General features: G+C 43.1%; 2 protein-coding genes across 7 annotated transcripts in view; one reads left to right on the top strand and one right to left on the bottom strand.

Annotated features, from left to right (window-relative positions):
* The window catches only part of LOC139571072 (leucine zipper putative tumor suppressor 2 homolog), an 86,702-nt gene extending 74,632 nt beyond the window's left edge, over window positions 1–12,070 (top strand). For all 6 annotated transcript variants that reach the window (XM_071393592.1, XM_071393593.1, XM_071393594.1 and 3 more), the window contains 6 exons: window positions 439–817; window positions 3,858–4,568; window positions 4,965–5,087; window positions 5,444–5,590; window positions 5,724–6,221; window positions 6,361–12,070. In XM_071393592.1, the coding sequence (XP_071249693.1) occupies window positions 439–817; window positions 3,858–4,568; window positions 4,965–5,087; window positions 5,444–5,590; window positions 5,724–6,221; window positions 6,361–6,648 (2,146 nt within the window). In that variant the 3' untranslated portion in view covers window positions 6,649–12,070. The remainder of the gene's footprint in view (window positions 1–438; window positions 818–3,857; window positions 4,569–4,964; window positions 5,088–5,443; window positions 5,591–5,723; window positions 6,222–6,360) is intronic.
* A 256-nt stretch (window positions 12,071–12,326) lies between these two features.
* LOC139571071 (PDZ domain-containing protein 7-like) overlaps window positions 12,327–14,542 on the bottom strand; it is a 52,196-nt gene continuing 49,980 nt past the window's right edge. Inside the window, exon 15 of the mRNA XM_071393588.1 lies at window positions 12,327–14,257. Within this exon, the coding sequence (XP_071249689.1) occupies window positions 14,114–14,257 (144 nt within the window). The 3' untranslated portion in view covers window positions 12,327–14,113. The remainder of the gene's footprint in view (window positions 14,258–14,542) is intronic.

The following is a 14,542-nucleotide window of genomic DNA, read 5'->3' as shown; positions in this document are numbered from 1 at the left end:
TGAGATGATTTCCTAGCATGGGTTCCAGTTTTTTTTACCTTGTTTCTACTCTCTTGCCAACTCCTGGGATTGTCTTGCCAAACAAGAGCACAAACAGATCTTGGACCAGGCTAGTGATTCCTCCCTTACTTGCTCCCGAGTGGCGCAGCAGACTAAGGCACTGCCTCTCAGTGCTAGAGGCGTCACTACAGACACCCTGGTTCAAATCCAGGCTGTATCACAACCGGCTGTGATTGAGAGACCCATAGGGCGGCGCACAATTGGCCCAACGTCGTCCGGGTTTGGCTGGTGTAGGCCGTTGTAAATAAGAATTTGTTCTTAACTGACTTGCCTAGTTAAATAAAGGTTACTTTTTTATACAATGGAAAAGAACTACTGTAAAAATGCTATATACTGTAATTCCAATCAATTATTATTATAAATTATTTTTTATTTCAGCACTAAGACACGCCATAACACCCCAACCACCAGCTGTTTCAGGCTCCAGGGTGATAACAACACCCTGCACAGCGCGAGCTCCCTGGAACAACTACTGGTCATCAACAACCAGACCCAGACCCAGACCACACAGCTCCAGCCCCCGCCACTGCCCACCAAGAAGCAGCCCCGGGCAGGTAACTCTGCTGGTGGGGCAGGGAATGGAAACTATGGGTTTGTGACTGAGGTGGTGACTGTAGGAGACTGGAATGATAACCATGTGGTGCCGGTCGGGAGTCCGTGTAGCGACTCGGAGGAGCAGAGGGATAACCGAGGTCTCAACGGGAATATTGGCGGTCCGCCGCCCAAACTCATCCCTGTGTCGGGAAAACTGGAGAAGGTGAGTGTCGGCGGGGGATTCCAAAAATGTCAAGTGGTTCCCGAGGTTGTCGTATCTGTGTATCCCTAATAAGTCAAGAAATGACCATCCCAACTTCCCTTTGATTATGCCCATACATTTCATTGTGTTATCATTAGTATACTTTTTTTCTTTCTCAGTTTCATTTGTAAAATCCTCACTAAGCTAATATACAGAACATAGAATCTAGCTAGCTAATAATACTTCTAGCTAATGGTGTAGTGAACTTTCAGTACCTCACTATTACCTAACTACTCCCAGCTAAAATAAGCAGCACTGGTGGTGAGGTGCTAGGCCAACTACAGTACCAGTCAAATGTTAGGATACACCTACTCATTCCAGGGTTTTAATTTATTTTTTAAATGTTTCTACTGCATAGAATAATAGCGAGACATCAAAACTATGAAATAACACATATGGAATCATGTAGTAACCAAAAAAGTTTGAAATATATACAAATCGAAATGTATTATATATTTGAGATTCTTCAAAGTAGCCACCCTTTGCCTTGATGACAGCTTTGCACACTCTCGGCATTCTCTCAACCAGCTTCATGAGGTAGTCACCTTGAATGCATTTCAATTAACAGGTGTGCCTTGTTAAAAGTTAATTTGTGGAATTTCTTTCCTTCTTAATTGAGCCAATCAGTTGTGTATGGGGTGGTATACAGAAGATAGCCCTATTTGGTAAAAGACCAAGTCCATATTATGTCAAGAACAGCTCAAATAAGCAAAGAGAAACAACAGTCCATAATTACTTTAAGACATGAAAGTCAGTCAATCCGGAAAATTTCAGTCGCAAAAACCATCAAGCACTATGATGAAACTGGCTCTCATGAGGACCGCCACAGGAATGGAAGACCCAGAGTTACATCTGCTGCAGAGGATAAGTTCATTAGAGTTGGTGATCTTAGGCTTGTGTGCGGCTGCACGGCCATGGAAACCCATTTCATGAAGCTCCCAATGAACAGTTCTTGTGCTGACGTTGCTTCCAGAGGCAGTTTGGAACTTGGTAGTGAGTGTTGCAACCGAGGACAGATGGTTTTTACGTGCTACACGCTTCAGCACTCGCCGGTCCTGTACGTTTTGCGGCTGAGCCCGTTGTTACTCCAAGACGTTTCTACTTCACAATAACAACACTTACAGTTGACCGGGGAAGCTCTAGCAGGGCAGAAATTTGACCAACTGACTTGTTGGAAAGGTGGCATCCTATGACGGTGCCACGTTGAAAGTCACTGAGGCCATTCCACTGCCATTGTTTGTCTATGGAGATTGCAAGGCTGTGTGCTCAAGTTTATACACCTGTCAGCAACAGGTGTGGCTGAAATAGCCGAATCCACCAATTTGAAGGGGTGTCCACATACTTTTTAAAAATATATAATGTAGTTTAGGTGTATTTTTGATGCGCCATCATCAGCTGCGCAGACTGACTGCCAGTGAATAATTTTCGGTGACTGAGGGGCAGAAAAATATACCTTTTAAAACGGCTTATAACACAAATTACGTTTGTAAAATTAAGATTCTAACAACGACAGTGTGTTATATAGACTTATTTAGGAAATGTCAAGGCGGGGGGTGACATGACTTTAAAAATGTCAGAGTAATTTAAAAAGTTATTTTGTTTTGAGTCAACAACACGCTCTCAGCTCTCCTAATGTTAAATGATCTATTACAGGCTTTGTATGAGCTGTGAATAAGGTTCCCTCTCGATCAATAGAAATGAACAGTCAATTAGAGAGAGAGGAGAGAGAGGATCTATGGAAAATAATGTTAGCATATACAGTACCAGTCAAAAGTTTGGACACACCTACTCATTCAAGGGTTTTTCTTTATTTTTACTATTTTCTACATTGTAGAATAATAGTGAAGACATCAAAAATATGAAATAACACATATGGAATCATGTAGTAACCAAAAAAGTGTTAAACAAATCAAAATATATTTTATATTTGAGATTCTTCAAAGTAGCCACCCTTTGCCTTGATGACAGCTTTGCACACTCTTGGCATAACGTAACAAATGTGGAAAAAGTCAAGGGGTCTGAATAGTTTCCAAATGCACTGTATAGCCTACAGTTGCATAAACTAATGAAATTGCTATTGTGTTCCTTGAAATACATTTTCTTTTATATTCTAATGTTACATTCATAAACAGAAACCAATTGTAATTTTTTCAATAGCATGTGAAATCTATTTATTAGACTGTTAAAATGTTGACGTTCGTTCAAAATACATTTTTGGCCCGATTGGGGGTCCAATGAGGCCAGGCTTTTCAATGGTTAATAATCAATCACCTCGCACCTTATAATCAATGTCAGAGCTGTCTTACATTCACTGACACACTCACTGAGGCCTGAGGGAAATCATTTAGAAAACTGCTTACCGGACCAGTGTGTATAGAGCTGTCTTTTTCTGTCTCTCTTCTCTTAATTTGTCCACCCCTTCTCTCTCTCTCTCTCTCTCTCGCGCCTTTCTCTTCCTGTCTCTTTCCTCTCCCCACCATCTCCCCCTCTCTCTCCCCGTCCCCCTGTATTTCTCCCCTTTCTATTTCTCTTTCTATCTTTCTCCTCTCCCTCTCTCTCTTTTCATCCACCCTCTCTCGTGCCGTGACATATTCAATTAGATGTGAGAAAAATCATTAGGAAAACTGCTTACTGGAAGCCAATAAATAACAATAAAACCAATGAGAGCCTTCAGAATGACCTTCCACCCTATCAGTGTCCCTGTCTTTATTGGGAGGAGACCAGGCATTCCTAATTAGCAATGCTGATATCACTAAAGTCAGTTTATTTTATATTTCCTTTGTTTTATCATACCTTTATTTAACCGGAAATCCCAATAAAGGGTTGCCCAGTGCTGTGGTTCTATGTGCGTTTGAGAGGGTCTTGATTAGATTCCCTTTGATAGGGCCTATCAGGCAATAATGAACATGATAATAATTCATTAATCATAGTTGAAAACACAATGTAATGATGCCTGTACTTTTCTGTAAGAACCATTAACAAATACAGTCTTCCATTACAGAACATGGAGAAGTTTCTGATCCGTCCCACTGCGTTCAAACCAGTGGTCCCCAAGAACCGTCACTCGGTGCAGTACCTCTCCCCGAGGCCAGGGGGCAGCCTCTCTGAGAGCCAGGGCAGCCTCAACCTCCTCCTGCCCCTACCTATCAATGGGAATAATGGAAATACTGTGGTCAACAGCCCGGGGAGCTACGGAAATGTCGTATCTCTGCTCTGCTCCTCCTCTTCCTCGGACAGCAAAAGGAACTCGTACAGCGGAGGACGCAACGCTCGCAGCAGCCAGTCCTGCTCCATGTCAGACTCTGGCCGTAACTCCCTGTCCAGCCTCCCCACTCACAGCAGTACCGGCTACAGCTTGGCCCACAGCGAGGCCTCTGGGTCTGGAGGGTCCGGGGTGGGCCTGGAGCCTGGGGCTGGAAGAACTACTACTACCAACGGAGGAGGGTCGGTGACCCACGGAGTTCACAGTCACTCAACCTCCAACGGTCACTCTAACTCGGACAGCGGGCGTTCGTCATCCAGTAAGAGCACGGGGTCGCTGAGCGGGCGCGGCCAGCCCCTGTCGGACAGTGGGTCGTGTGGGCACTCACCCCCGCCCCTGGAGGGGTACGAGGGGGTGATGAGGGAGCTGGAAGAGAAGCTGAGGGAGAGGGATTTGGAACTGCAGCAGCTCAGAGAGAACCTGGACGAGAACGAAGCCGCCATCTGTCAGGTGAGAGGGGAGTTTTTTTTACTTAGTAGTTGTTCAGTAGACACCAAAGAGAGGATAATTGACTGAAACAGGGAGGTCCAATAACAACCCCTTGTTTTTTGTTTTCAGTTGAAAGCGCTTTATTACCTTTTTTTCTTATGGTTTGCCCTAATTTAATTACTCACACGATCCTGGTGTGGCTCATGTCTGTGTAATGTCAGGTGTTTAAGCAGGCCTAAAGTGTTACCTCGAGGACCAATATGTATCAAATGTTTCTGTTGTTTCTGCTGTTTCTATTGACTAAGCTAAATTATTCCATAGCTTTTCGAGCCATAATAGTGCTGCTTCACAGTTTGACCTCTGGATGTGGTATCTGTATGTAAACTCTGACCTCTAACTCCTGACCTCCTGTGCTAGGTGTACGAGGAAAAGCAGCGTCGCTGTGAGAGGGAGCTGGAGGAAATGAGACAGAGCTGCTCTTCCAAGATGAAACAGGCTACACAGAAGGCCCAGAGAGTACAACAGGCCTTACAACTACAGGTAAGAACTACAGTATAGATAGACAGAGACATAGATACAGTATACAGAAACATGGATATACAGCGACATAGATACAGAAACATAGATATACAGACAGAGCAGTTCTTCTAAGATGAAACAGGCTCACAGAAGGCTCAGAGAGTACCATATGCCTTACAGCTACAGGCAACAGACAGAGATACAGAGATAGTTCAGTCAACTTAATTTGGGAAGTAGGACCCTGTTTTGTACGACAGCAAGTTACTATTGTTTGTACTATTTGTACTATTGTTTGAAATGTTGCTGCTGTTTTGGTAGGATCTCCTGATTTTTGGACTGTCAAAATGCGACAATAACTTTCTGTGTCTCTACTTCAGGTGTTCCAGCTGCAGCAGGAGAAAAAGAAACTTCAGGAGGACTTCTCCTCTCTGCTGCAGGACAGGGAGGTGCTGGAGAGGAGGTGTGCCTCCATACAGAGAGAACAGATCCAGTTGGGACCGCGCCTAGAGGAGACGAAGTGGGAGGTGAGACACTGAGGAGGAGAAGGGTCAGGAGTTTAGGGGTCATGGGTTAGGGTAAGTGTGAGGGTCAACGTTGATTCATGTACACAATTTCAAAGTAAGAGAATATTCACAAAATATGCACCCCCCCACCCAGGTGTGTCAGAAGTCAGGTGAGATATCCCTGTTGAAACAGCAACTGAAGGAGATCCAGTCAGAGCTGAGCCAGAAGGGTGGGGAGCTGGTGGTCCTGAAATCCCAGCTGAGGGAGGCCAGGACTGACCTCCAAAACAGCCAGGCCAGGAGCCAGGAGGCTGGGTCGGCCCTGCGGACACGCTCCCTGGAGCTAGAGGTCTGCGAGAATGAGCTCCAGCGCAGGAAGAGCGAGGCTGAGCTTCTCCGCGAGAAAGTCATACGCTTGCAAGAAGAGTCGGCCCAGCTTCGAGGTGGAGGCCAGGCGCCGGCTAATAAGGGCCAGTGCATGAGCCTGCCCCTCCCCCAGGGCCGTGCGGGTGTGGAGGGTGGAAAGGGGGGCCCCAGCCCCTCTATGGGGTACCGTGAGGCGGAGGAGGGCAGGCTGGTATGGGGAGGGGAGAGTGATGAGGCCAAGACTCAGAGGCAGAGTGCTGAAGCTGTGCTGGGACTCAGGCAACAGGTGGGCTCCAACAATGTTTAGACATTCTTTTGTTAATTTATTATCTGCAGAATGGTGCTTGAATAATACTCATTTTTGCACTGATCTGTTGTCATTGCTGGTTTTCAGTCAATCAATGAATCAATCACTTCTCTGTCAGGTGGAGAGGCTGAGGGCAGAGCTGATGTACGAGAGGAGGAGCAGTGAGGAGCAGCTGGGAGGATTCGAGGAGGAGAGGAGGGTCTGGCAGGAAGAGAAGGAAAAGGTGATCCGCTACCAGAAGCAGCTGCAGCAGAACTACATCCAGATGTACAGGAGGAACAGAGATCTGGAGAGGGTGATGAGAGAGCTCAGTCTAGAGCTGGAGAACAGAGACATAGAGGACTACGACATCCACAGCGGCAGCAACGACATCCACTTTGAGGAGATGACCGCTACTGAGATCTAGAGGGGACAACACAGGGGTGTCCTCTCGCCCCATTGAGATTTAGAGACCAGACAGGGACGTCGTCTAACCCCAGTGATATCCAAATCAAATTGTATTGGTCACATACATGTGTTTAGCATATGTTAAATGCTTGTGTTTCTAGCTCAGACAGTAGCATCTTCTGATATTTAGAGACAAGGGTGTCCTCTCGCCCGCATGACTATTAATACCAGCACCCTGAAATGATCTGATTTCCCCATCACTGCTACTGAGAGGGCTGCGTCCAAAACGGAACCCGATTTCCTATGTAGTGCACTACCTTTGGCTAGAGAACAGGGTGCCATTTGAAATTTGCATCTAGAATACCGAGGGTATATCTGAACGTATTCCCCTAACCACAGTACAAGCACTCTTTACTTCTCTATGGACCGTTTGCTGTCATGGACATTAAGGGAGCATCTCTGTTTAAAGGGTGCATCCGCAGACTTAAAAGAGAGGTTAGTGTGTATCTCAATAGTTGAGAGTGTCTTCCTCCCCAGAGTAAGATTCACCCTCAGACCAACACATCCTCCTTGCCTCCTCACATGGGTTTGATTGCCCAGCTATAGTACCAGCACTCTTTGGGACGTATATTATGACTTTTGACTTGAGAAACAAGCAGGTACCACTCAAACCTCGCTCAAATCAGTGTATTGAAAGCAAAGGGGAGAATCAAGTCAAGTATAATCACATCTGTATGGAGCACACAGGTGTGACTACCTGACCACCAGCACATAATGATGACATTACTATAACGATGACATCATCATCACTCGACTGTGTTCTCGTTCGTCCACAGGACTTTGTGCACCTTTGCACTAAAGCAATGATGTAATAACACTTTCACAATTTGTGCTGTCAATGTTATATATACAGTGTTCAATGGATCAGCAACTCATCTAGAAGTAGTACGGAAAGGACAAGAAATACTCCACTGGCCAGGAAATATGGATTTATATTCGGTGGAATTGGAAGCCACAACCTTGTCTTTTCTCAGCTATGGAAAGACTACTGTATGTAGTATTTTGATGGGATGTATAAGGACTCTTGGCACAAATAGCAAATGCAACTGTTCAGTTTTCAGCACTGGCTAAGAAAGGAACTGTAGTCTACACTCTTCCTTGTTCATGGAATCTTCAAACATCCTGGATTTCTATCATTGGCTGCTTGTAGCTAACATGTCAACATTCTCTTCTGTCATTGGCTGAACCATATCTGTCAGTTGATATTGACTCTCAGCTCCCCATATCAGACTGAGAGATGTGGTGAGAAGGAAGAGAAAACCAAAAGAAGACATCAAAGGCTTAATGTGAGTGCTGTGTTGTGCTCCTCCTCTCTCTAAGCCAATAGTCACCCTATTGTATCTTCTCTACAACCTCTCTCATGTGAATGACACAAATAGAAGCATGTAGCACTATGAGGGAGTGATATGTGAGGGAGATATCAGCACAAATGCAACCGCTGCCCTTCTCTCTCTCAGCACAAACTGTCATATCAGAGGAAGAAACACACCTTGATTGGTCAACTCAAGCTGCCCGTCAAAGATATCGATGCTGCATTGGCTGCTGGGACTCTGTTATGGCGCCGTCTTGGATCAGTGAGCATATGGTGTCACTTTTCCTTATGGTATCACAGTGAAACCAACAAAACATCCCTGTTCAACTGTACTTTGCTCCTCCCTCCCTTGGCGTCTCTCCCTGTCGCACACGCTGGACTGTGAATACTCTTCTAACGTTTTACCTTTTATTACTAGACCCCCCCCCCTCTCCCTCCCTCTCATCAAAAAGCCAAGTAACACTTCCTAGACTTCCTGTCCATTCTGGCCAGTGACTGTGAGGCTCACTCACTGACACCTAGATAATGTGGATGGCAAAATTGCATGTCTTTCCCTTGTCTGTCAAAGTCTGGGAGAGGACGGTCCAGGTAATGTAGGGCAGGGTTCCCCAACTGGCAGGGATTTTATTTGGCCTCCCAAGTTTTCTGAGCAAAAAAACATATATATATATATAATTATATATTTTTTAAACGTTGTTGGACATAAACGACTAAAAACACCAGCAAATCAGCTCCAGGTGATTTTAATTTTGGAAATCTCTTCCAAAGTATTCCCATGCATAATAGTGAAATAGATACATGTGATCGTATACAATGTAAACAAGGTTTGAAATGATTGTGTTAGTCAAATATATCTGTTTGGGCATTTTACGTTCAATTTGCGGTCTACAAATTATTTGTAGTTATGTACCAGTCCGCTGACCATCCGCTCAAGAAAATGTCAGCCTGCGGCTAAATCTAGTTGATGATCCCTGATGTAGGGGTTTGTGCTGGACAGTGCATGATATATTAGCCTAAGGCATGACAAACAGGTCATTATGGAACTGTTACAGTGGTTATATCAACATTTTGGCAACCACTGCCATAGAAATATAATGAATAGAATGTAATTCTATTTCTATGTGGGGAACCATAGATAAATACTGGAGTCTTCAGTTGTGCTTCCTCATAAGAAGGGATTAAACTAGAGCTCTGGTCTTTTATATTACAGAGGTAAACAGAGTTTATAAAAAGGAATCTAACAGATAAATGGAAATCAATATGATCTATGATGATGATGTATTTTTTTTTTATATAGCACCTGAAGATATTTTGTGGTAACACCAGTACCATTGTGGGTTTAATGTACAAAGTATAATAAAGAGTTCTATATATCTTTATATATCTTTACAGTACCACACATATACCAATGAGATGATTAAACACAAAAGGGTCTGGAAAGAGTGGCGCGAACATCTATTGCATGCATTAAAAAAAATTACATCATCTTGAACAAACAAAAAAAGTCATGATTCAAACTCCACTCTTTGTTGTTGACCAAGCTGCATTATGATTTAACAAACATACAAAAATATGGGAAATATCCTGCTTTTAGCCAAGGTTTACATTGGTCAGCACATTAATGGTCATCCTTTTTCAATGCGATTGAGTTTTCATTTGGCGGCCATTATCATCTATATCACCCAATATCATCGTCATCGTTGTGTTTGTCATCTTCAGACTACACTTATTAACACACAAAGCATTTCATCCAAATAATATCTCAACTAAAAATGTGTTCATCACATATGGTAGAAACATTCATCTTCAATTTAGTCGTATAGGTCTACAAGGTTACTATTTTACAACATTCAAGATGTATCTTTAAGAGATGAATAGAACATATTATGTTCCAGTGTGGATGTACCATCATCTTTAACACAGTCAGGTGGAAAAAGCAGCTCAGGTGTAATTTTTTTTATTTAACCTTTATTTAACTAGGCAAGCCAGCTAAGAACAAATTCTTATTTACAATGACAGTCTACCACAGCCAAACCCTAACCAAGATGACGTTGGGCCAATTGTGTGCCGCCCTATGGGACTCCCAATCACAGCCAGCTGTGATATAGCCCAGAATCAAACCAGGGTCTGTAGTGACACCTCTAGCACTGAGATGCAGTGCCTTAGACCGCTGCGCCACTTGGGAGCCCCCAAGTGGTAATGACTAACACAGTATCAAAGGTGTAATGGTTAACACAGTAGCACAGGTGTAATGGTTAACACAGAACAGTAGCATAGGTAAAGTGAACTGAAAGGGACCCCAGTGTAAATTTTAGCACTCTGTAACAGATTTAGTCATTTTGACTTAAATATCATTAAGTCTGATTCACATTTGAATAATGATTTAGTGTAGTTATTGTCAAAATGACAAAAACAGTGGTCCATTTTTGTCAACTAAATGCCCTTTCATTTTAGTAATTTAGTCACTTCACATTTGTATTGCCTCATTAACCTATAGTAAACATAAATCACTGACTTCCATGTGCACAAACACACATACAGTAGTAGCCTTGTTCTACTAACATACTTTTCTGCATAAAATGCTATTCTCATCCCAACAGCAGAAATATGACAAACATATATAAGAATTATCTGGCCTCGGTCGCGTCATTTTCATTGTTATTAACGTTCCACAGACGTCGCAGCCACATTGATGTCCAAAAGTAGAACAGGGCACAGACGTCAGTTCAACGTCTAGTTTTGATTTACATTTGGTTGAGTTGTCAACTAACCTTCATAGGTGGTTTGAAGTCAGATACAAATCTGATTCCTGGCCAAGTGACTTGTGTCTGAACGGGAAAATCAGATTTATTTGCCCTCAAGTGGTTTTGAAAGTTGGATAATATTTTCCTTTGAGGCTTTAAAAGTGTTCCTACACTATGATTTTGAACATTCAAAGCAACTGGGAAACATTCGACATAACTTCTGAGTGATGAGGAATCCTGAACACCACCACCGATCAGTTCTAAAAACTCTTGTTCAGTTCAATTAGTAGTCAGACTTGAGATCATTTAGTCTCGTCTCGTTTTAGGCAACTGAAATATATTTTTTTGTTTAGTTATAGTTTTTTTCTGGTCTATTTAGTCAGTTATAGTCTAGTCAACTGCCACTGAAAAAGTAGGTGTTTGACAAATATTTGAGTCCTTATTTTTGTTGACTAAAGTAACTGTGGAACCCCCTCGGTGAAAGCACAGTGCACTCTGGATACCCTTTCCACATTTCTCACTTCATAACCCCATAATAGTTTTTTGGGGTGTAAATACAGTCAGTATCTAACTGAAAATTACATACAGGTAACTGCCAAAATAAAGGAAACACTTGTGTAAATGAGGGATACAAAGTATATTGAAAGTAGGTGCTTCCACACAGGTGTGGGTCTTCAGTTAATTAAGCAATTAATATCCCATCATGCTTAGAGTCATGTATAAAAATGCTGGGCAGTCCATTATTTTGGCTACCGTGGCTATGCCCCCATACGATTACAAGGCCCCTATCCACTGGGCACAAGTGATCACTGAATGGTTTGATGAGCATGAAAACCAGATCTCAACCCAATTGAACACTTATGGGAGATTGTGGAGCGGTGCCTGAGACAGAGTTTTCCACCACCAACAAAACACCAGCGTTTTCCCTCCAATAGAGTTCCAGACACTTGTAGAATCTATGCCAATGTGCATTGAAGCTGTTCTGGCTCGTGGAGGCACAACGCCCTATTAAGACTTTGTTGGTGTTCCCTTTATTTTGGCAGTTACTTCTACATTGAGTGACATTCTAGTCCTTTACTCAGACCAAAATATATATTTCAAATGTAGCCACTGCGACTAGACCAAAGCAACGTAACACGTTTGTTTGTATTTGTCTTGTTTCTTTTCTTCCTTAGTGTGCATAAGTATACAATTATATTTTAGCGTGTTTAGGTGTTCCGTTTCTTTATTAATCCATGGTGTTTGTAGTCATTCATGTATATTTTCATGCTGTAAATTTATTGTACAAAATTACGTTTGTTTTTAATTAAAGATACAAAATGTCACCATGGAGTAATGGTTGCTGGAATTTACACTGATGCACTGGTGAAAAAAAATATTCTGAAGCGATGAAGGCTTTTTGGGGTGAATCCTAACTCACTCAAATGTTCACAATCTGCCATTGCCATTGAACAAATGAATCTCAGCCTTAGTGAAAATTTGACTTAAGTGGAAGTGAAGATTTGCCCCTTCATATTTATCAGTTGACAACCAAACTACTTCCATTAATATTACACGATCCAGAGACACAGAAAGACGGTGTCAATAAAACAAACATTTATTGTGATAAATTAATACAATAGCTCTGAAAACATTTTGAATGTACCTTATTATATGTTTATTACATGTATATTATGCTTAATTACACACACACACACACACACAGATATACATACATATATATATATACACACATATATATATACACATAAACATATATATAAATAACAGAAGCTTATCTGACCATACTGCCATTGAGCTTTACCGCCGCATTTGTCACCAGCCAGACGTTCTAGCCCTACAGCAAGTCATATGTAAGCACCTCTCAAGCCCTCTGCCGCTCATAAAGGTAAGGAACTATGCGTGGTGCACTGTACACTCTGGTGATTCCAGGGAGTTAGGGACCTAAACCTAACCTAATATTAACCCTTGACCTAACATCCGCCCTTCATCAACCCTTCCCAGACCCATGCAGCCCCTCTCTCCCACTCTCTCCCAGCCCTAGCCTATCTTTCCCAGTCTTACCCCCTCTCTCCCTGCCCCTCTGTTCCTGTGCCAGGCTGGTGAGGGGAGGACGACTCATATTCTCTGGAACAGAGCCAATGGAATGGCATGAAACGCATGGAAACCATGTATTTCATACCATTTCACCTATTCCGCTCCAGTCATTACCACCAACCCGTCCTCCCCAATGAGGTGCCACCAACCTCCTGTCGTGCCAGCCCTTCTTTCCCTGGCCCAGAGAGTCCCTCTCTCCCACCCTTTCTCTCTTCACCCCAGTCCTAGCCCCTCTGCCTCTCTCCCAACTTCTCTCCCTCCAGCCTTAGTTTAAGCCACTGGTCCTCACATCCTGTACATCATTTAGGTTTTCCTCCATCTCCTCCACATGTCTGTTCAGGCTCAGTCCACAAGCCTATGTAATCAAGCATCTAAAGTGGCATCCTGCTCCAGAAACATGAACTCTGTTTGCCAGAAATACAGTTTTAAACAGAGCTGCAATTTGTACTGATCCCCTAGACATCCACTAAACCACAACTATAATACAGAGGCTTAATCTGGACTATAAATCTCATGACGTTGGACACAGTAATCTCTCTCTCTCTCTGGCAGGACCCCGGTGGACTGAAATGGTCCCTGGAACTGTGTGTATAGGGGGGGGGTTATGCGTGCGAGTGGTGAGAGTGTGGGTTGGTGAGTGAGTGAGTGAGTCTGCGTGCGTGCATGTTTTTTTTCTCTGCTTCCACAAAATAAAGTTTCCTTCCCTTGAAGTTACCTACAGTACATTATATTAATATGATTGCTATAGCTGCTGACTCCTAACAACTCTAGCTAACAATATAAGTTAATATAAGAAAAGGGATACATATAATCCAGTCTATCTTTGATAAATATTATTTATCACATTATTATACTCAAAGTAGGCACAGTAGACCCACATGTCGACTGCAGTTACAACATAACATATCACGTTACCAATTTTTGTTTTAGCAGTATTTCCTGTTTTCTATGGAATCATTGTCCCTTTTGCCCTAGAGGAGAAGCAAGCGTATTGGTCAGTGTAAGAGGTACCTTCCTCTCCTCTGTGAGTAGACCATTCCCTTCCATTCCGAACCATCTGCATCAGACGAATCCTCATCTTCTGTAAATCCACATACTTGTATCTGACAACGTTCTGGTTTGAACACCAGCATTTCATTCATTTCCATTTCCAGGCAAAGTGGGTTGGTGAACTGCACCTCGGAGCATCCTTTTTGACAGGCCTGTAGTACTGAGGTTGTAGTATTTGTGTAAGCCTGACAGTGGGCTAGTCAGCAGGACTCTTGGGGTTCTTAGGGCCCCTTGGGGACCTTGACGATGAACACCATGGAGTCTTTGGCCTTGTTGCTGAACGCCCGGCGAATTACGTCCACCGCATGAAGATGGGTCACACGCTGCAGAGACTCACCGTCCACCGACACCAGCTCATACCCAGCCTGGAGAGACACACACACAAAGAGAGAAACACACATATGCATGCATAGACAAAACACACACACAATCACACACACACACACAAACCATACACAAATACGGGTTAGAGGTGATACACACACATAGGCATACACATGCTTACTGTGCATTGACCTCGGCTCCCACTTAGCGTCTTTTTCTCTAATCTCCATACTCATATCCCAGTAGATGAAGCTCAAGGTTATGTTGAAAACACACACACCAACCACACTTAATGCCTCCCCCTGCATTGTTTCCTGCAGGAAGAG

Source organism: Salvelinus alpinus, chromosome 3 (genome assembly GCF_045679555.1).
Source record: "Salvelinus alpinus chromosome 3, SLU_Salpinus.1, whole genome shotgun sequence".
NCBI classification, from domain to species: Eukaryota; Metazoa; Chordata; class Actinopteri; order Salmoniformes; family Salmonidae; genus Salvelinus; species Salvelinus alpinus.
This window is presented reverse-complemented; position numbering and strand designations above follow the sequence as displayed.